Source organism: Suncus etruscus, chromosome 9, assembly GCF_024139225.1.
Source record: "Suncus etruscus isolate mSunEtr1 chromosome 9, mSunEtr1.pri.cur, whole genome shotgun sequence".
Classification (NCBI taxonomy): domain Eukaryota; kingdom Metazoa; phylum Chordata; class Mammalia; order Eulipotyphla; family Soricidae; genus Suncus; species Suncus etruscus.
The window spans coordinates 96,809,236-96,829,036 of NC_064856.1; the positions used below are offsets into that span (position 1 = coordinate 96,809,236).

Sequence of the window (19,801 nt, forward strand, 5' to 3'; positions counted from 1 at the left end):
TGCTGGATGCCACCCCAAAACAACAAAGCAGAGCCAAACACCAGAAAACCATCTTCCTGCCATAGTCCCTGGATAGAAAGAGGCCAGAGTGATTGCCGGAACCAGCAGGCAATCATCCAGTCAGCCAGGAGAAGCGGGCAGGTTGACAGAGGGAGAAAGGGAGAGATGTCAGGTGATGGATGGGGCTCAGGGGGTGGTGTCTCAGACCCCTAAACCTGAAGAGTGGGGAGCGGGGCTGATAACCAGCAAAGCTGAGGTCTGGTGGCCTATTGGGTGATCTGGCTGGAATCTAGAGAACCTTAGGCCATAGGCCTCTCCAAAGCAAGGCCTTGTCATGTCCCCTCCACCACCCAGGCCGCAGGTCCCCACAGAGACCACCCCCCTGATCTTCCATCTGCCCCCATTACAAACAGTGCTAGGCTCCTGGCCTGAGAAAGCTACAGGCCATCTGCACTGGACGGGTGCTGTTTGCCTGAACCCGTGTAGCTGAGAGGCCGGGTGGCAGGGCCTGGCTCCCGAACAACCTCATCCGGAGCCCCACAGTGATGGGCATGGTCTGAGAGAAAGTTCTAGAAGACATCATCAACTTTCAAAGAATGTTTTTCGCAATCTCTGAATCAACCAAACAGAATCCATGGACAAAGTACATGCTGATTCCTGCTGTCCACAAGGAGCTGGGGTCGTCTCCTTCCCTGAGGCTGGGGTAGGGACGCCTGTTCACTTTAAGCCACTACCACTCTTGCCTCTCCCTCTCCATCCAGATCTCAGAATCTGGGCTTCGTGCTCTCCCTCTGCCTTTCTGCCTGCCTGGACTCTCCTGAGGCCCTAAGAAATGGGGTAACTGCCTGGTCTGCTACTGAGCATTTGGTCCCACCAGTGCTGGTGGAGGGGTCAGCACGCCCTCTTGTGGTCATTGGCCGCATCGCATCCTCCCACCCCCACCCTCTAGCCTTGACATTGAAATTTTAGTTGGAATTTTATTCCTTTATTTATTGATTTGGTGGTCCATACCCGTTGGCACTCAGGGGTTACTCCTGGCTTGGGGGACCATATGGGATGCCAAGAATTGAACCCACGTCCTGGGTCATCCACATGCAAGGCAAATGCCCGACCACTGTGCTACTACTCTGGCCCCCTATTGGAATTTTAATGTTGATAGAACGTTTTTATTCAGCCTTAAGAGATGATGAGAATAGAGGCCCTAATGGCAAAAAGAAAAGAGATAAGTTTTCCATAGACTCTTTTGGTACTGATAGCCTGTGTCTGTCTTTAACAGAGGAGCAGTGTGAGAGGTCTGGGATTAGTTCAGAAGTGCCTACCTCAGAAGTGTGAGGCTGCAAGTTCGAACCCCAACACCACCTCACATGCTCAGGGTACAGCCCTGGTAACGTTGTATCTGGGATCCCTCGTATCACAACTAAGTATGGGCAGTGTCCCCAGTTATCACAACAAGAAAGGGGACGACAGACTAGTTTCAATTTTGAAAGAGACTCATTCAGCTGTGAAGTGACCCAGTCCTGTTCTTGTTCTTGAAATTGGAAACAGCAACACCTGACCCCTAGCATCATGGCTGGGGGTGTTGAGAAACTTTTTTTGAAAAACTAAAAAGGAGGGTCAGGAGCCAGAGAAACAGCACAGCAGTAGGGTATTTGCCTTGCATGCCACCAACCTGGGATGGACCTGGGTTCGATCCCCGACATCCCATATGGTCCCTGAGCCTGCCAGGAGTAATTTCTGAACACAGAGCCAGGAGTAACCTCTGAGTGCCACCAGGTGTGGCCAAAAAAAAAAGGGGGGGAGGGGGGGAAGAGAGAGAAAGAGCAGCTTTCCAGGAGGCCCTAGAACTCCATAGCCTTCTAGACATACAGGGGACAACCCTGCCTTCAGAGCTGGGAGTAGCCTAGAGTACCACTGAGTTTGGCCTGAAAACCCAAAATATAAACAATGCACAAGTAAATAAAAAGTTCATAGAAAAAAATAAAATTTTAAAAATAAGTAAAAATAAAAAATAAATAAGGTTAATTGAAAGGCAGAATTCCAGTTCAGACACAGACTGGGGGTCTAGCTGTCCCATCCATGCGCTTGGCATCCAGCCTGGCACACAGCTGGAGCCAGCCCACCCTGACCTCACCACCGAGGCCTGAGCAGAGCCTGAGCATGGTCTTGCTCCAGCCTCTGGAGAGAGTCACAAGTTTCCCTCTTAAAAGGTGTGTGTACAGTGGAGAGGCCCAAGCAAGGACAAGCCAGAAAGTGTCCCCTCTGGAACAAGGATCCGGGGGGCAGCAGCCAGCACAGTGTCCCCACGGCATTGTCCACCCCCTCCATCTGCCATCTGTGTCCTAGACTGGAGGTGCCCGGAGCTTTTCTGGCCCTCGGTTGCCTATTAAATCCCAGCCCCCTTGCCAAGCCCCCTGTAAGCCTCTTGGCTGTTCTTTTTGCCTTTTCTGATCAGCTGTATTTATTCTGAACTAAATGGTCCTCACTGTGGGATGAAAGAGTTTTACTGCTCTTGAGGCTGAGAGAATCTTGGCTGCCTCGCACGCCACCCCCCTCCCGGCCTCCATCTTCCTGCACCCTGTCCACTATTTGGCACTCCCTGGAGCCAGGCAGGATATGACTGGTGTGCCCATGCTGTGGGGTTTCAGCAGCTCACAGTAGAGAAGCTGGTTGGGGATCCCCGTCCTCAGGACACCTACTCTCTCATCCTCCCGCCTCTCCTCAGGATTGTGCTCATAGATGACGCCATGGACTGCCTGATGTCCTTCTCTGACTTCCTCTTCGCCTTCCAGATCCAGTTTTATTACTCAGGTGAGAGCCTTCTGGGGCCTCCTGTGCCCAATGCCTCAAAATCTGGGCTCCTGGAGACATCTGGAATCAGGGCGTAAGTCTGGCTTCCACCCCGGGCACCTTGCAGTCCCTGAGCCCCACCAGGTATGGCCTGAAAGAAACATAAATGGCCTCAGGTGAGGGGGCAGGCCTCAGTGTCCCCCAGCATCCCTCGAAGTAGAGGTGCCTTTGACTGAGACCCCTCAGCATCCAGGCGGCTCCCGAAGCACTTAATCCCCATGTTCACCTACCATCGGCCCTTTAAGAAAGAAGCTTCAAAGAGAAAAAAGCTTTGAGGAGCTAGCGAGATAACACAGCAGTAGGGCATTTGCCTTGTACATGCCAACCCAGGATGGACCTGGTTTCGATTCCTGGCATCCAGATGATCCCCTGAGTCTGCTGGGAGCAATTTCTAAGCCCAGAGCCAGGAGTAATCCCCGAGCGCTGCAGGGTGTGGCCCAAAAAAACAAAAAATAAAAGAAGCTTCCAGGCTCTGGGGAGATAGCCACAAAGTTGGGACACAGGCTAGTCTGCGTGAGCCCTGGGCCCCAGTCCTGAGAACTGAGCCACACTGCATGAGCTAGTTACTACTCTCGGTGGCCCTGGCCCTACCCCCAAAAAAGAGAATCTCAGAGGGGAATAGCCAGTCACAGCTGCAGGGAGGGAGGCCACACTTGACCTGGGGCAGCCCCAAAGCCAGGCCTCTGCTGCCTGCTACAGGGTCTCCTTCCCTGGGCCTTGATCCCCCACCCAGTGGGAATAGGTTGCAGGCCCACCCTGCCCACAGCAGTGCTGAGAGTGGGGGCACCTGGAGTCATTCCCAATGGCAGAGGACCCAGCAATGCCAGGAATGGTTCTGTGCTCAGGCCTAGTGGTGCTAGGCATGGAACTCAGGGCGTCTTGCATGCCTGGCATGCGTACCAGCCCTTCACGCCATCTTCCCAGCCCCCTCACCCACCTCACGGCTTTAAACACGTCCACACCCATCCCCTTCACACACCACCTTGTCCCCAGGGACAATCAGCTGTCCTTAGGTGCTTAGGTCCCTGCGGGAATGAAGCGACACAAAAATAGGCGGATAAACACAAGGACACAGCAGCGAAGAGCAGCATCAACTGGAATGTTGGGCTTGGAAATTGCTGGCCATGTCCATAAACAGGCTCGTGAAAACAGGCCTTCCAGTAAACACAAGGCCTTCCCTGGAGCCGCGACCTGGCCTTCCTGCCAACTGGGGGCTCCGCCAGCCTGGGCCTCCCCCCAGAGCTACTCTCTGTCTTGGCAGTGGCAGCACCAGGCCTAGTCTGGTCTGGCAGGGGCTGGAGCTGAGCGCTGCCACCTGCACCCCAAAGCTACCCCCTGCCAAAGCAGCATCCAGAGAGCAGCTTTCCTCCTCCCAGGGCCCCCTTCTCACCACCGTCTCCAGAGAGGGGCGGCTGTGTGAAACCCCTTGGCCTGCTGGTCGGTCGGTCTCTCTCTCTCTCTCTCTCTCTCTCTCTCTCTCTCTCTCTCTCTCTCTCTCTCTCTCTCTCTCTCTCTCTCTCTCTCCTCTCTCTCTCTCTCTCCTCTCTCTCTCTCTCTCTCCTCTCTCCTCCTCTCTCTCTCTCCCCCTCTCACCCCCCCCTCACCAGTCACTCTGGAGATCACTCTCAGCTAAGTGCTCCAGGTACTATATAGTTTTGGGGATCCAAACACAGCCAGATGTTGAAAAACTGAGCAGGAGGTGGGCCAGGTCCACCCCCTACCTTTGAGCGCACATTGTCCTGCCGACCAGGAGATGGTCTCAGCTCTTGGAACTTTGCTGTTGGCCTCCTTCTGCAGAGATGCACAGATATGATGCTCGCCCTGCATATAGGCGAAGGTCAAAGGGCAAGGCCATCTGCCTTGCATGTAGGAGTCCCAGACTTGATCCTGGCACCATATGGTACACACACACACACACACACACACACACACACACACACACACACACTCACTCTCACTCTCACTCTCTCACCTCTCTCTCTCTCTCTCTCTTCCCCCTCCCTCTCCCTCTCCCCTCTCCTCCCCCTCCCCCTCTCCCAGAAAGAACACCCTGAGCACAGAGTCAGGAGTTGCCCCTGAGCTCTGCTGGATGTGGCCAAACAAAGGAACAAAAATATGGAGCCAGAGCCAGAGTTCAGTGGGGAGAGTGTTCACTTGCATATGGTCACCCCAAGTTCAGGCTCTCATACCCTGAGCACTGCGCCAGGAGTAACCCCTAAGCATTGCCAGGTGTGGCCCCAAACCAAAAGAGAACAAACAAGAAGGAGAGAAGCTAGGAAATGCCGACTGGAGCTCATATATTACAATTGTGTGGGGGGAACAACAGAAGAGGGCGAACTCCATGATGGTGCCAGCCGGGGGCCCCCCTTTCACCACCTGCCCTGTGCCCTCCCCGTGCCCACAGAGTTCCTGGAGAGTGTAGCAGCCATCTACCAAGACCTGCTGTCGGGCAGGAACCCCAACACAGTGGTGGTGCCCACTTCGTCCAGTGGGCAACACCGACAGCGGCCGCCCCTGGGTGAAGCAGGCCTGCTGGAGGGTGTGGAGGCATCTCTATTCTCACAGCGCCTGGAGAGCCTGTGTGACAGGCACAAGTACAGGTAAGGGGACAGCTGTGGGTTTCCTGGGGACTCCCCTGGAGAGGTCAGGCTTGGTGGAGAAAAGGAAGACACTTGGCTGGAGGAAGGGCTGGTGCAACTGACCTGTGTGGCACTGGGGCCCATGGGGAGCAGAGCACCCCCCCAGTTGGGGTCCCCAATAGAGGCCACACCTGCCGCCTCCCCAGCACAGCCCTGGCTTCTGCACCCCAGAGAAACAGGCCTCTTGGCCTGAATCTGCCCCCAGCTCAGGGGTCTCTGAATGTGGCCCCCCGGCCTCCCTTCCAGCTGTCCACCCCCCGCACTCGTCAAGGAGGTCCTGAGCAATGTGCAGAGACTGACTTTCTATGGCTTCCTTGTGGCTCTCTCAAAGCATCATGGGATCAACCAAGCCCTGGGTAAGCTGTGGGGACGTGCATGCCCCCCCTTCAGCTGTGGAAGGGCACCTCTGTGAGCAGGGGTGGGGCAGCAACCAGGGCCTCCTGCCCTGCCTTGATGTGGGGCCAGACTGACTCGGGGCTCTGGAATGTTCTGCACAAGGCCACACCCTCCCCAACCTCACCCCTCCCAGCCCTACCAGAGCACAAGATACCCCCACCCCACTTCCTGACTTTGAGGGCCTAATCTCTGCTGCCAGGTCCCCAAATCACCAGGCCAGCTTGCTGTATGCTGAAGGGGCTCCAGATATGAGAGGCCTCCTCTGTACCTGCAAGGCCTTGTCTCCCAGCTGGGAAGAGAAGAGCTTCATCCAAAAATGGGGCGACCCAGCCTGCCCTGCCAGTTTCTTCCCTGTCAGCTCACCTCGCCCTGCCCCTCCAAAAATCAAGTGCCCCAGTTCTATTCTTTCCACAGAGTTCAGCCATGCTGGGGACCCTGCTCCAGACTGCAGGAATGTGCCCAACTGTGGGACCCTCTGGGGGGTGGAGAGATAGTACAGCAGGGAGGATACTTAGCACACGTGCTGACCCAGGCCCAGTCCCTGGCATAGCAGGTCCCTTGAGCCCTGCCAGGAGGGCCCCAAAACAAAAGATAACTCAGAAAATCTGAGGTTTGCTAATACCTCAGAAGGAGACTGCCATCTGCCAGCTCATGGCAGCTAGGAAGGAGTTGGGCACACGCGCGCGCACACACACACACACACACACACACACACACACACACACACACACACACGGCAGCAACATATCCCTCCAACAAGCCGCGCGCACGCGCACACACACACACACACACACACACACACACACACACGGCAGCAACATATCCCTCCAACAAGCCTTCACCTGACTTGATCACACACTGCTAGGGGACTATGGGCTGGGTCATGAACCTAGCCAGGCTGTGCTTCTGGCCTTTCCAGTCTAGATCTTGGGGGCCCCCAGTCTGTACACAACTACCCCCGAGTCTCAAAAGAGGATCAGCCTCTATTTGCTGAGGTATAGAGGTTTAGGGTGCCCCTGAAACCATGGGATGACAGGCGACAGATCTCCCTAAAGCTAGCATTAATACTCAAGATTAGTACTTAAGATGATCTAGTTGAAGGAAAGAAAGTTCAAGGGATAGCACATAAACTCAAGGCCTCAAGTCGAATCCCCAGAACTGTAGGAATATTGCATGGACCCATGGAAAATACTCTGAGATTTCCCTGGAGAATGAGTGCCGCCCTCACTCTCATGAGGCAGATGACCGGAGCCTTCTGTTGTATGCAAATCTGACTGGAGCCTGGCGGAGGGACTGTCCCACTGAGGTTTGTGCGTCCCATTTCTTTCCTAGGAGCTTTGCCTGACAAAGCGGACCTGATGCACGACCCTACCATGGACGAAGAGCTGGAGCGGCTGTAAGTGTGGGTGTGACTCTGCTGCCCCCTGGTGACCATCCGAGCTGTCTGTGCCTGTCCCGGTCAGAGCTAGTAGCACCCCTCGTGGTCGGGGAGGGCATGGCCAGTGCAGGCCCAAGGTGGTGTCCGAGTCCCGGGTTCATCTACACACTGAATGTGGCTCCAAGCAGAGGCAACTCGCTGCCCCCTGGGTTCCTTCCCTCCTCCAGGCTAGCCCAGGTCCCCGGCCTGGTCACCCCAGTCAATGCCGGCCCTGAGGTCAGCCACCTGCCTTCCCGGAACCTTCCCCGGTCTGGTTCCCCCTGGAGACCCCTCCACCACGCCCGCAAAGTGGACACAGAGAGTGACGGCTCCACCGAGGAGACGGATGAATCTGAAACCTGAGGCGATCCCATACAGCGCCCCCATCCACCTGCCCCCCCCCAACATACACTCATCCCCGGCCTGCTGGGAAGCCCCCATCAACAGACCCCTTGGGACATCCTGATAGTGGCTAGTTTGAGGTCACCTGGTCTTACAGCCTCAGTCACCCCAGAAAGTTCACCTCAACAGCAGCAGGTAGACCACCACTATGGGGAATCCTAGAGTCTCAAGCGGGTAAAGGGAGGACAGCCCCACGGTGGCCTTGCAAAGGGCCAGCCGGAAGCTGGGGTGGGCGGGACAAGCGACTCTCAAAACCTGCTTCAGGACTCTTGTGTCTCCTAAATATGTGAAACGAATAAAGTCCCTTGTGTCTGGTAAGTGGTGAGTCTAAAGCTCCGAAAATACTTCAGTGAAGTGAGAGCTGACCTAGGCTGTGGGGCTGGCTTCTCGGGCACCAGAGGATTCTAGTATGGCTGGAGCAACCAGAGAGCAGAGCTGTTCCACCTCACAACATACCCATATGCCCCAGGTTCCATCCCTGGCACTGCACGACCCCAGAGTGCTGACAGGTGTCACCCTAGGAGTCTCTAACAATGCTACAGGGTTCAAAGCTGAGCTTAAAACCGTGGCAAGGGCAGCACACCAGAAGCTTCTAGCAAGTTTCAGTAAGCATGTGGCAGGCTCAGGGCCTGGGGACATTGCTATGAACAAGAGGGCTGGGACCAAGGTGTGAACAGCAATGTGATCTCCTGTCCTGGACAGGGATTCTCAAGCAAAGCCCAACAGAAGCCCAAGTAGAACTGCCACCTCCATTCCAGCCAGGCCCTCCCTTCCAGAATGGCCCATCTTAAAAATAGTGGAGGGCTTGGCTCTGGCAGGAAGTATCAGAGGGTTCAGCTGCTCAGCGTCTTTGGCACCAAAGTCCTGATGTCCAATGCCTCCAGGGCCTTTTTTGCCAGGCTCCGGCTTGAAGTGGGTCCCACATACACACTCTGGAAATCACCCCCTAGGTGCCTCCCTCCCTTCCAACCATCTGATGGTGTTAACATTGGGACCTCAAGAAGACGACCCCCCCACCCCAGCTCCAGATGTCCCAGGAGGAAGGAATGGGGAATGGGAAGGAGACCTTAAGGCAGGGGTCTCAAACTCGCGGCCCTCCATACAACATTTTGTGGCCCTGCCCTAGAGGAATCTTTTTTTGTTTTAGTTGTTTGGGTCACACCCCCCAATGTTCAAGGCTTACTACTGGCTTTGCACTCAAGGATCACCCCGACTTTGCCTCCTGCGGCCCCCAGGTAAATTGAGTTTGAGACCTCTGCCTTAAGGGCAGCACTCTTTCTTCCTGGTTGGATAACGGCTCCCTTTCAGGCGTGCCCCGAGACACACACACCCCTGCCCCAGTTTCCCACTTGCTCCAGGAGGCTGCAGCCACTAACGTAGCCTTTTCCTCCGCGTGCCACAGGATGATGAGGTCCAGGCTGTACTGGAGCATGCGGCAGCACAGGGCTGAGGAGCTGGGGGCCTTTGGCTTTCAGAGAAGAGACATGCTGGAGGCCCAGGAGAGAGTGCCCTCGGCTTTGGCACCAACGCTCTACCCTCAGTGGGAGCCCCAAGACTGACAGTGGGGTGTGGGGCCAAGCCACGAGGACACTGCTCCACTTGCAGCAGCGGGGCTGGGCCCCCAGCTTTATTTAACACCACCTTGTTCAATACACAGTCCTGAAAGACAGTCCCATCCCTTTGGGGAGGAGGTGGTAGAAGGCCTGTGGGCTGGGGTGCCCGGGTCCCCTCTCGGCAGGCCACCTGCTGGCTGTGCAGGAAAGGAAGGTGCCATTGGGGGGGGGGACAGTGTGTGGCCCAGCAGCCTGCAGGAGATGCCTGCAGTTCCCAGGATGGGGGTGCTCTCCAGATCCCCCTAAACCCCGGATGCTGCAGAAGGCGGAGCCCCAGAACTGCCGCTGTTCCCCCTGCCCTCTGCATCCATGGCCAACATGATGCCATGGCCCCACAGCAGGACACATGACACTATCCTGGTCATGAAAAGGGGGAGAGGGACAGAGTCCTGAGGCTCATGATGGATGGCATGGAAGGTTTGGGACACCAGAGGGAACTGCTGAGCGAGCGCTGAGGGGGGACACTGTGCCATGGGCTCCCATGGAACCCCTGAGGGCACAGGTTATTCCGAGCCCTGAGGGAGCCCTGCCAGGGTCCTCCTTGCTGCTCCAGCTCAGCCGTCCCCACTGTCCCCCAACCTAGGATCCTAGAGCCTTGCCCTTTCCCCTTTCCCTGAATAGAGGAGCAGGACCCAGAACACGCTGTCCTGAGGGAACGCCCCCTCCCCGGGTGGGGCAGGATCAGTGAGCAGCAGCTTGGCGGGGTGTAGGGGTGACAGGACAGTGATCGAGCATGGGGAGGGGCAGGGAAGCCAGGATTCAACCAAGAGGCCGAGAACAGGGCTGGGCCCCAGCCCCATGCCGACCTCCTCAGGCCACCCCATCACACAGCAGAGCCGGTCCACCCACTGTAGGCAGTTGTCAGTAGGAGCCATACCGATCCTAGGGAGGGGACAAAGGCAGGGCGGCAGCAAGTCACAGTGGGCCTGCCCCATCACACCCCGCAGCCTCCCACAGACCCCTGCCACACATCACCGCACCCCGAAGGCAGACCCCTCCACCCCCGATCTGCAATCCCCCTGCTACACCCAACCCTCTCAGCAGGTAGAGCAAGGTCTGGGAGCCCTGTCTGCCCTCAGAACAGGGGAGGAGGGAAGCACAGAGGTCCCAAGAGGCCTCCTCGAAAGAATGGTATGGGAGCACACACCTGCAAAGAGTTCATCACGCCGTTGGCCAACACAGCCATCTTCCCGGCCACGGACTTGACACCCTGTTTGAACTGGGCGATGTCAGCTGCAGGGAGAACGTTCCCCAGAGACACGCTACCTGCAAAGGCAGGTGGGGCTCAGCCGGGCCCAGCAGGAGCCCACCCCATCCAGTCCCCAGAGCACACACCCCGCTCCAGGGATCCTACCTCCATGCGCACTGTCCAGGTCCCCGAAGAGGTCAGAGGAGCTGATGGCACTGCTACCCGAGAGCTGCTGCAGCCTTGACCTGGCTTCATACTGCGGGAGGCAGGGCAGGTGGGACCAGGGCCAAGCCCACAGCCCAGCAGCCCAGTCATGGCGGAGGAAGCCGAAGCGATCCCACCCCCACCCCCGGCCCACTCCTCACCTCCGTGTCCACCTCCCGCCCAAAGAACATGTCTGACGAGATGGCTTTGGCGCCTGCAAATTTCTGACGTGCTTCGCTTGACTCGAGGCCTGAGCTCCGGCTCTCCGCTTCCCTCCGATTCGTGACTCTGTGGGAAGACAGGGACCCTAAGAACCCTGAACTGGCTGGGACAGTGTTTTGGGGGCCCGGGTGGGGGGTGAGAGCCCACACGGAGCTGTGAGTCTCTAGGCAGCATCTGAGCAGGGTGACAGAGCCCTGAGCTGCAGACCTGGAAGCTACAAGCTCGTGCTTCACATTGGTCTTCCACCCTCCGCCCTGTCTCCAGGTGAGGTGCCAGAAGTCTGGGGTGCCTGGTTATTCCACCTTCCCTGGTGTCCCACTGAGAACACCCAGACAAGGCACTCGGCAGAAATGGAGCAGATGTGCTCACTGTGCCCAGCACTGTCCCCCAGATACTGGCCAGGCGTTTACAAACTTCCTCTTTCATCCCAGTAAAGTCACCACCTACATCTCCATTAGATGACTTACAATTAAGCATTACCAAATGGAGTAAGTTTTTAGAGAAGAAACTACTGGTTGGGCAGTTCAACACTTGAGCACTTGCCTTGCATGTGTTAGGTCCCTGGATCTATCATCCCCAGCACGGCAAAAAAAAAATATATTCATAAATGGCAGCCAGAGACAAAGGATCCCTGGGTCAGCAAACTGAATCATAAACCAAGCCCCACCCACTGGAGAAACAGCTGTCCAATCAAAGCAGCTGCCAGGGTTTCCATGAGCAAAGCTAAAGTCAGAGCCAGGCTCCATCATGCACCACCCAAACCAGTGTCACTCACTAGGGGAGGCTATTTCCAGTAGCTGAGGAAGGGAACCCAGATGCTCAGCAGCGCCCCCAATGGCCACCAGTTGGGAAGACCACTGCCCTGCTCACCTTTCGGATATAGGCCGGATGCTTGAAATGGTCACTTCCGGCTCCTTCTCCTCCATCCTGTCCACACCCCAGGTGGTATCTGAATCCCAGTGGGAACTAAAACTCTCTCCCAAGGAGAACGGGTTGTCCTTGTACCTGGGGAGACAAAAGAGGGGTTCAGAGGGGCTCAGGGTGGCAGATGAAGAGGGAAGTGGCAAGTCTGAGACCCAAACACAGCCTTACTTTGGGGGTCCGGAAGCAAAAGTGCCGACATCATCAAACAAGTCGAGCTGGGAACGGGAGGGCTTGGCGCTTGCCGGGGTCTCCTGCTCGATCACCTGCATCTCCGAGAGTGCCGAGTGTGACACGGAGCTGCGCGGGCAGAACAGAGGGTCAGAGGAAGGGATATGTGGAGGGCCCAGGCTATCCTGTGCTGGCTCTCCCAACACAGCTGCATACAGTGATCCTGCTCCTATCTGGGTTCCTTGCCCCTAGTGACATGCAGGGGCCGAGTACCCGCAAATCTAATCACTGCTCCCCTTCTCCAGTAACTTCCTAACCCACATGGGGCCACACACCAAAACAGGCAGCTAGAATCCTGCTGCTTTGTAACCCCAAGTGTCTTAGGTTATTTGGGTTTTGGGACCCCAATGGGTAATGTTCAGGGATCACTCCCAAGGGGCTCAGGGACCCATATGGGATGTTGGGAATCAAACACAGTTCGGGGATATAAGTCTAGTGCCCTACCTGCTGACCTCACTATTACCCTCCCATCTCTTTAAAAATAAGATGGTCAGCAGGACCAGAGTGGTGATGCAAGTGGCAAGGAGTTGCCTGGCATGCACTAGCCTAGAATGGACCACAGTTCGATCTCCGGCATCCCATATGGTCCCCCAAGTCAGGAACGATTTCTGAGTGCATAGCCAGGAGTAACCCCTGAGCGTCACTGGGTGTGCCCCCCCCCCAAAATTAGATAGTGGGGGCCAGAGCAATAGCACGGCAGGTAGGGCATTTGCCTTGCATGCAGCCGACCCTGGTTCGATCCCTTGCCTCCCAAATATTCCCCCAAGCCTGTCAGGAGTAACCCTCAGCATTACTGGGTGTGGCAAAAACAAAACAAAACAAAAAGGATGGTGTGACCTTCCAACAAGACCTGGGCCCTATGGCTGTTTTCTCAATGCACAGGGTACCCACCTGGGCACCCAGAGGCAGCAATTCTTGGTACCTTCCTGTCTAGGCATGTTCCTTAGGGGCAGCCTAGCAGGTGGGATGCATGCCTGCATCTCAAAGGGCCCATGTTCCATCTCTGACTTTATGCAGGGTCCGAACACTGACCCACCAGCCTGGTTGACCAAATAGTGCTGGGAGTGATCACTGGGGCTCCCGAGCATGGTTTGGGAGCCTCCCTAAAAGATGAAGATTCTTAAGGGATAGCACAGTAGCAGGTAGACATATATTCCTTGTATGCAGTAACGTGGGTTTGATCCCACACCCCATATGGTCTCCTGAGCCCATCAGGAGTACCCCTGAGCACATAGTCAGGCATAAGCATTACCAAAGTATGGCCCAATAAAAGATTATACCCTTAAGTATATCAAGAACCATCAAGCCTTTGTGTGAATATTTTGTAACAGGGATTTAGACAGTACAGACTGGGTTTAAATAAGATTCTATTACACTCCAAACAAGGAAAAGAAGCTAAAAAATGGTCCATCCCCTTTACCCAGTAATTCCTCTGTGAGCAAAACAAGGCAGAGGAGAACTGAAGTCCTCTTCAGATTGCACTGGCGGTTTCCCTGGGTCCCTAGGAATCATGAACTGCCAGGTTCTCCAAGTACTATGCCAGGAATAGCCCTGAGCACCACCAGGCATGGCCCAAGAAGGAAAAAAGCAACAAAACAGAATCCAGCATTACTGAACTCCCTAGATGTGAAGTTAATGCAGAGCCAACACAACTTCTGTCTGCTTTAGAGAGAGTCACAGCCAAAACCTGGTGGTGCTGACCAGGAAGGACCCACCCAGAAAAGGACAGCAAGTGTTGGGGGGCTCTGAGGTGTTTCTAGTATCTGAAGCACAAGCAACACTTAGCACACAGGAATTAGGGATGCTAAGAAGCTGTGATTCTCAAGGAGGCCTTGAAAAGAGAGGACAGGCCCTCAAGTATCACCGGCTCTTCCCTAAGAACCACCACCCCTGGGCTGAGGAATGTGGCTGAGTGGGAAAGCACACATCAGGCCCATGTGAGGCCCTGGGTCCTAACCCCAGCACCACAGGAACTTCTGTTCTGTCAGGTGTGAATCCCCATACGTTTAAAACAAAACAAAACACAAAACACTGTCGAGCACTACACTGCAATGCTACACTGCAGGCACTTGACCGTTTTGTTCACTCCTCATTAATCACTCCCTGCACCACTCAGCAGGTGAAGATAAGACACCAAGCCCAGAAAGAACGGGCAGTGGGGTATACGTGTCCTCCTGTGCCCGGTACTCGCAGACCTTACCTCCGGGACACCAGGCCCATGCCCAGCCTCTCGGCCTGTTCTCGCTTCTTCCCTTCCAGGGTCTGTAGCTTCTTCTCTTCCTTCTTCCGGTCAATCTGGAGCTCCTGGTAGGCCAGACGCATGGATGCCACCCTGACAGGAGTAGAAGGGGTCATGTCAAGGCTGGCCCTTCCTACCCACAGAGTCCCCCCATCAGTCCCCCATCATCAGGCCCCAGGCCACACACTTACACGGACTCCTCGGCCTGCTTCTTGGCGTCAGCCACCTGCTGCTCTCGAAGCTTCTCTGCCACCTGGGCCTGCCGCTCGATCTCATTGAAGCTCTGGCTGCTCACCTTCTGGGCCCCCAGGCCCTTCTTGGCCCCCAGCTGTGAGAAGAATCTCTGATGGAGATTCTGGGAGTCCATATCCCCCAGAAGAGGTATAGCCCACGGGGCAGAGAGCACAGCAGGTACTGATGTGCAGATGCCCCGCACCCCACCAAGAGCCCAGGAGTGACCCCTCACATCCCTTCCCCAGATCAGATTCTGAATGGCAAAGGCTTTGGAAGGGCCATAGCTACAGTTTTCCACCCTGTACCATACTCATCACCCCCACATACCCCTTTCTTAGCTGCTGCTGGCTTCTTCTTGCCAATGAGGGAAGTTTTCAGTTCTGTGTGAGACAGAGGGGTACATAAGGGAGGACGCACAGCCAGGGGCAGGCACACCATGCAGCTTGCTGGCAAGAGCATCTACGAAGAACCACTCAAGATAGGGGACAGCAAAGCTGCCACATTGGTGTTACAGTGGCATCCTGGACAGCCCAGCCACAGAGACACCAGCAGCTAGTGACAAGAACCCAGGCCTGAAGCACCAAAGACAAAGTCCTAAATCCACACACAAGGACAGCAGGAAAGGGGTGGGCGCCAAATGGCTGCCTCAAGGGAGTGCTGACGTGCAAGGAGCCCAGTTACCTCTGGCAGGAGGGGCCCCTGGAGCAGATAGATACATGGCTTCTGGAGAAAAATAGACTGGCAGCTAACAAAAAGCCCTGAGACCCACCCTAGCCCTCCAAGCAAAGAGAGGTCAGCAACGACCTGTGCCCAGAACCCAGGTCACTGTGACAGGCAAAGGAAAAGGCAGAAAAGAGTCGAGGACCAAGCTAGGGATGGACAAGAATGACATCACCTCTGACCACCAGCAGATCCCAGCTGGCCCCCATCCCTTGAAGTGGGCCATTCCTTTGAAATGGTACCATGGAACCCCTGGATCCATGTCTAAATTCAAGGTGGCCTCTGGGTTCTTGTGCCAGAGCCACTACTCAGGCTCCTGAAGCCTCAGTCTACCTGATGAGACCAGTACAAATATGAAGTGCCCCTTGAGATAATCCCTGCAATATCCCCTCCTCTGCTCAATGAGGTACTGACCCAGAGATGCTTTGGGAGAGGTGCTCAGCAGGTCCGTGGTGGGGCCAAGCTCTGGTTCTGCAGATGAAAAGGCAGCAATCAGGGATGACTCCCGGCTCCCCAGAACCCCTTCAGGGAATAGATGGGTTAGGGCAGGGAAGGTTCTGGCTTCACTTGGCTGGCTGAGGCCACTGAAAGGGCAAATGGAGGACCACGTCTCTTCTTGCTCAGGTCCAGAGGAAATGGGCAAGTGCCCATGCCTGATCCCTGGGTCAGACAGTCCCTCTACAGGCCCAGGGTACGGGCTGGACTTCAGACAGGACTCACGTGCTAGGCTTCCACTGTCCACAGAAGGAGCTGGCTGTGGGCTCTCCTCAGGCTGGGGGCCTGTCATGTTCCAGGCAGGAGGCTGTAAAGGAGGCCAGATCACAGACATCCAGTGAGTCACCCACCCCTGCTAGCAAGAGCACAGAGCAACAAGAACCTTGTAGAAAGGAGCCTTAGTCTAGCCCTTGAAGTGAGGAGATGAGAGGTGAGCAAGCAAGATCACAACCTCTATCGCACCACTGCCACCCTTGACCCTTAGGATTGAGTCCATCCTCTAGCCCAAGAGCACTTCAGATTAGAAACAACACCCTGAGAGACAGATGCTGCTCCACTTTAGGATCTAAGGTTCTAACAGATGAAGGGAACCAGCCACTATCCTCCCATATGAAGGAGAGGAGCAGGCACATGTGCTGAGTCTGACTACTGCACCCAGAGCCAGCAAATGAAAAGTTTTCCCCAATGCAAAGGCTGGAGTCCGCTCACTGTGCTCGACAACATCATCTCTCTCTCTCTCATGACTAGAATCAAGGAAGAGTATTTCAGGACTTGGGCCAGAGCAATAACATAGCAGGGTGGGCATTTGCCTTTCATGCATCCAACCCAGGTTCAATCCCCAGCATCCCATAGGGTTCCCTCAGCCTGCAAGGAGTGATTTTCTTTTTTTTTTTTTGTTTTTTTTTTTTTTTTTGGGGGGGGGGGGGCCACACCTGGCAGCACTCAGGAGTTACTCCTGGCTCTGCACCAAGGAATCACTCCTGGCAGGCTCAGGGGACCATATGTGATGCCAGGGAACGAACCCAGGTCCATCCTGGGTCAGTAGTGTGCAAGGCAAACATGCTACCACTATGCTTTATTACTCAGGCCCACAAGTAGTGATTTCTGAGGGCAGAGCCAGGAGTAACCCTTGAGCACCACTGGGCGTGGCTCCAAAACAAAAACAAAAGTATTTCAGGGCTCTAAAAACCTCCTCTGACTTCCAAGAAGCTTTAACAGCAAAGAGTAAAAGAGTCCAGGTGCTGTCTTGCACACAGTTCAATCCCTAGAACCACATATGATCCCTCAAGCACCACCAGAAGTGACCCCTGAGCGTAGAGCTGGAAGAAGGTCCCCACACCACCAGATTTGGCCCAAAAGCACAACTTCAAGAAACATCTCCTATGCCAGAATTAGGGGTTCATTCCTCAGTAGAGTTACGCTGCATCCCGTTCACTAGAGAAAGAAATCCCTAGTCCACCTGGAAGAGAAGCCCAGGTATTCCCATGTGAAGGAGCAAGGCAAATAGAAGTCACACATAGGATGACAAGGGCCATGGCTCTGGCAAACAAACTACATGTTCCTCCAGGAGCCACTCACTTGAGTGTGTTCCGTGAAGAAATCCGCGTCCTTCTTCTCTGGAGAATGACTGGGTGCACTGCTCAGGTTGTCTATCCAAAGCTGGAGGAGTACAAACACAGCTGAAATAGGAGGCTCTGCCCATTTCTACACACCCCACTCCCACAGCCCCTAGGACAGGAACATACATCAGTGCCATGGCGGGCCAGGGCTGCACTCCCCAGCTGTCGGATCTTTTCCCGGTACATTTGGGCAGCTCGGCTATTATATTTAGTGTTGGTATCATTAGCTGTGCATCCATGCTGGCGGAAGAAAGCTGTCTGGAAGGCAAAAAAAAAAAAAAAAGGTACAGGTGATTCTCCCAGAGCTAAAGAGGTACACACCACCCCCAGAAAACCACCCAATTGTTCACCCTACAGGAGGAAGTGCTTCAATACCTGAAGATTTTCACTGAATGCCTCCCACTCTTTGCAATGACTAGCTGAAGCCCAGCCCTCAGCAGTCCATGTCCACCCTGACTCAATTCATACAGGCCCACAGACCTCCAGGACATAGGAGGTCCCCCACTTTCTCGGTCTGTTTCCCAAGAATTGCTGTCCATTTATTTGAAGTTCAAAATCCCTTTGAGAACCATGACTGCTTTCTATGTTTTTGGAAATCATATCACTATCAGACGGAACTCTGATGAAGGGGTCTCCCAGGTGGCACCAAAGGGCAGAAGTTCTCTGGCAAAACAGGGTGAAGAGAAAAGAGCTTTACCGCATTGGCATTCCCGCCGACCTGCATACACCTCAGCTGGAACCAATTCCAGTTGGAATCCAACTCTGTGGACCTATAAGGAAAGGCTGCATGTCATCCACCTTAGCAGAACCATGGGGGGGGGGGGGGGGGAATCACCTAGCCTCAGGGGAGCAGAAGGCACTCAGGAAATAGCCATCAATCACCCCTCTACTTCCTCCTGAAAGCTTTGTTCTTCATCCATCAAAAGAGGTACTAATTCTATCTATTCCCCAGGTCTGTAAGTAGGGCAGAGTTCTCAAGCATTCGCAGTAGGGGGTTGGGGCCTTGCCCTCAAGGGTTGACAGTCTCACTTCAGACTCTCTAGGCCGGGGTAACAGCAACAACCGGGTTAATGAAGAGGAAAGAGTTCTCCCTCTTCCTGACACCCTCAAAAGAGGCTGTTGTCAAGTTTGATTGCCGAGAAAGAATAAAGTTAGATCCCAGAAGCAGAAATCAGATGCCTGAGTGACGAAAGTTTCCTTGAGAGGCCACCAGATCCGCAGCCCAGAAGGTTTGAAAACACCCGTCAGAGCAGTGCGGTGCAAGTTGAGGTGTCTACTTTTTCCCTTACCTGTACTCCAAAGTCCTGGGCGAAGACAGCCCTCGCAGAGCCCTCATCACCTACCTGATGAAGCTGACATGGACGCCCAGAGAGCGGTGCACACCCGAACAATCTATGCACAAGAAAACTCCGTACGTGATGCTGGCCCAGCTGGGGTTCTTGGCGCCGCAATCAAAGCAGGCCTGGGTGCAGGAAGCGACGTGCGATTGGTTAGAGCGCCAGAGTCCGGGCCTGGGCGCAGACTGACACCTCGGGAAAACGGCGCCTCCCTGCCCCGCTCCCTCCCTCAGGCCTCCAGAAAGCAAAAGAAATCCCCCGCCCCGGACGGTATTAGAATCTACCCGCCGCCCGCCGACGTACTTTGTTGGTGGGGATCGCGCGCAGCCTCTTAAATAGAGTCTGGATTTCGCTCTTGCTCGGCTCCGCCGCCATTCTCTTGCTCTCTCTCCTTCCCAGGCACCCCCGCGGCCGACGGGTCCCGCCGCGGGCCAATCGCAGCCGAGCAGGTGGGCGAAGCCGCTCGGGCTCTGCGGTGAGGGGCGGGGCCCAGCCGCCGAGAGGGTGGGGTGATTGGTGGCCTTCTGGACCAATGAGGACGCGGGAAGTGTAGCCAAGACGGCACCGCCCCTGGCTCGCTATTGGTCGGCTGAGTCAACGCCCCTCGCCGGCTAGAAGCCAATCAGGGGCTGAGGAACGGCTCGCGGGGCGGGCCAAACCAGGGGAGGAACGCTCCTGGGCGCCCCCCGCCCTCTTAAGGTGGAGCCACCTCCTCCCTGGCCTGCTGGAGGACATGCACCCCTGCCCAAGGCCCAGTAATGATTAACAGTCCCCACAGGCGCCCCGTGGTCCCCAGCACAGCCAGAAAGACCAAATTCCGGCTCCTTCTTCTCCGCCCCCCCCCCAGTCTTGTTAGGTGTGTCTGCCAGGAGTAGCAAGACAGCTCCAGGGGCCTGAGCGGTGGCGCAAGCGGTAGGGCGTTTACCTGGCATGCACTAACCTAGGATGGACCATGGTTCGATCCCCCAATGTTCCATATGGTCCCCCCAAGGCAGGAGCGATTTCTGAGTGCATAGCTAGGAGTAACGCCTGTAAGTCCCCAGGTGTGGCCCAAAAACCAAAAATAAATAAAGACT

General features: G+C 55.4%; 2 protein-coding genes across 2 annotated transcripts in view; one reads left to right on the forward strand and one right to left on the reverse strand.

Moving 5' to 3' along the window:
• The window catches only part of CSTPP1 (centriolar satellite-associated tubulin polyglutamylase complex regulator 1), a 209,556-nt gene extending 201,856 nt beyond the window's left edge, over nt 1–7,700 (forward strand). The window contains exons 5-9 of the mRNA XM_049779744.1: nt 2,723–2,808; nt 5,252–5,447; nt 5,733–5,842; nt 7,215–7,278; nt 7,488–7,700. Of these exons, the coding sequence (XP_049635701.1) occupies nt 2,723–2,808; nt 5,252–5,447; nt 5,733–5,842; nt 7,215–7,278; nt 7,488–7,662 (631 nt within the window). The 3' untranslated portion in view covers nt 7,663–7,700. The remainder of the gene's footprint in view (nt 1–2,722; nt 2,809–5,251; nt 5,448–5,732; nt 5,843–7,214; nt 7,279–7,487) is intronic.
• Nucleotides 7,701–9,297: 1,597 nt separating this feature from the next.
• On the reverse strand, nt 9,298–19,170 carry ARFGAP2 (ADP ribosylation factor GTPase activating protein 2). Its single transcript, XM_049779667.1, has 16 exons — nt 19,029–19,170; nt 18,732–18,850; nt 18,086–18,158; nt 17,515–17,646; nt 17,348–17,428; nt 15,995–16,076; nt 15,689–15,745; nt 14,882–14,934; nt 14,512–14,648; nt 14,282–14,413; nt 12,022–12,150; nt 11,800–11,934; nt 10,869–10,995; nt 10,669–10,759; nt 10,462–10,580; nt 9,298–10,196 (listed from the first exon to the last, which is right to left on the reverse strand). Exons 1-16 carry the CDS (start codon nt 19,098–19,100, stop codon nt 10,176–10,178), a joined length of 1,560 nt encoding a protein of 519 aa, XP_049635624.1. The 5' UTR covers nt 19,101–19,170; the 3' UTR covers nt 9,298–10,175.
• Nucleotides 19,171–19,801: the final 631 nt, after the last annotated feature.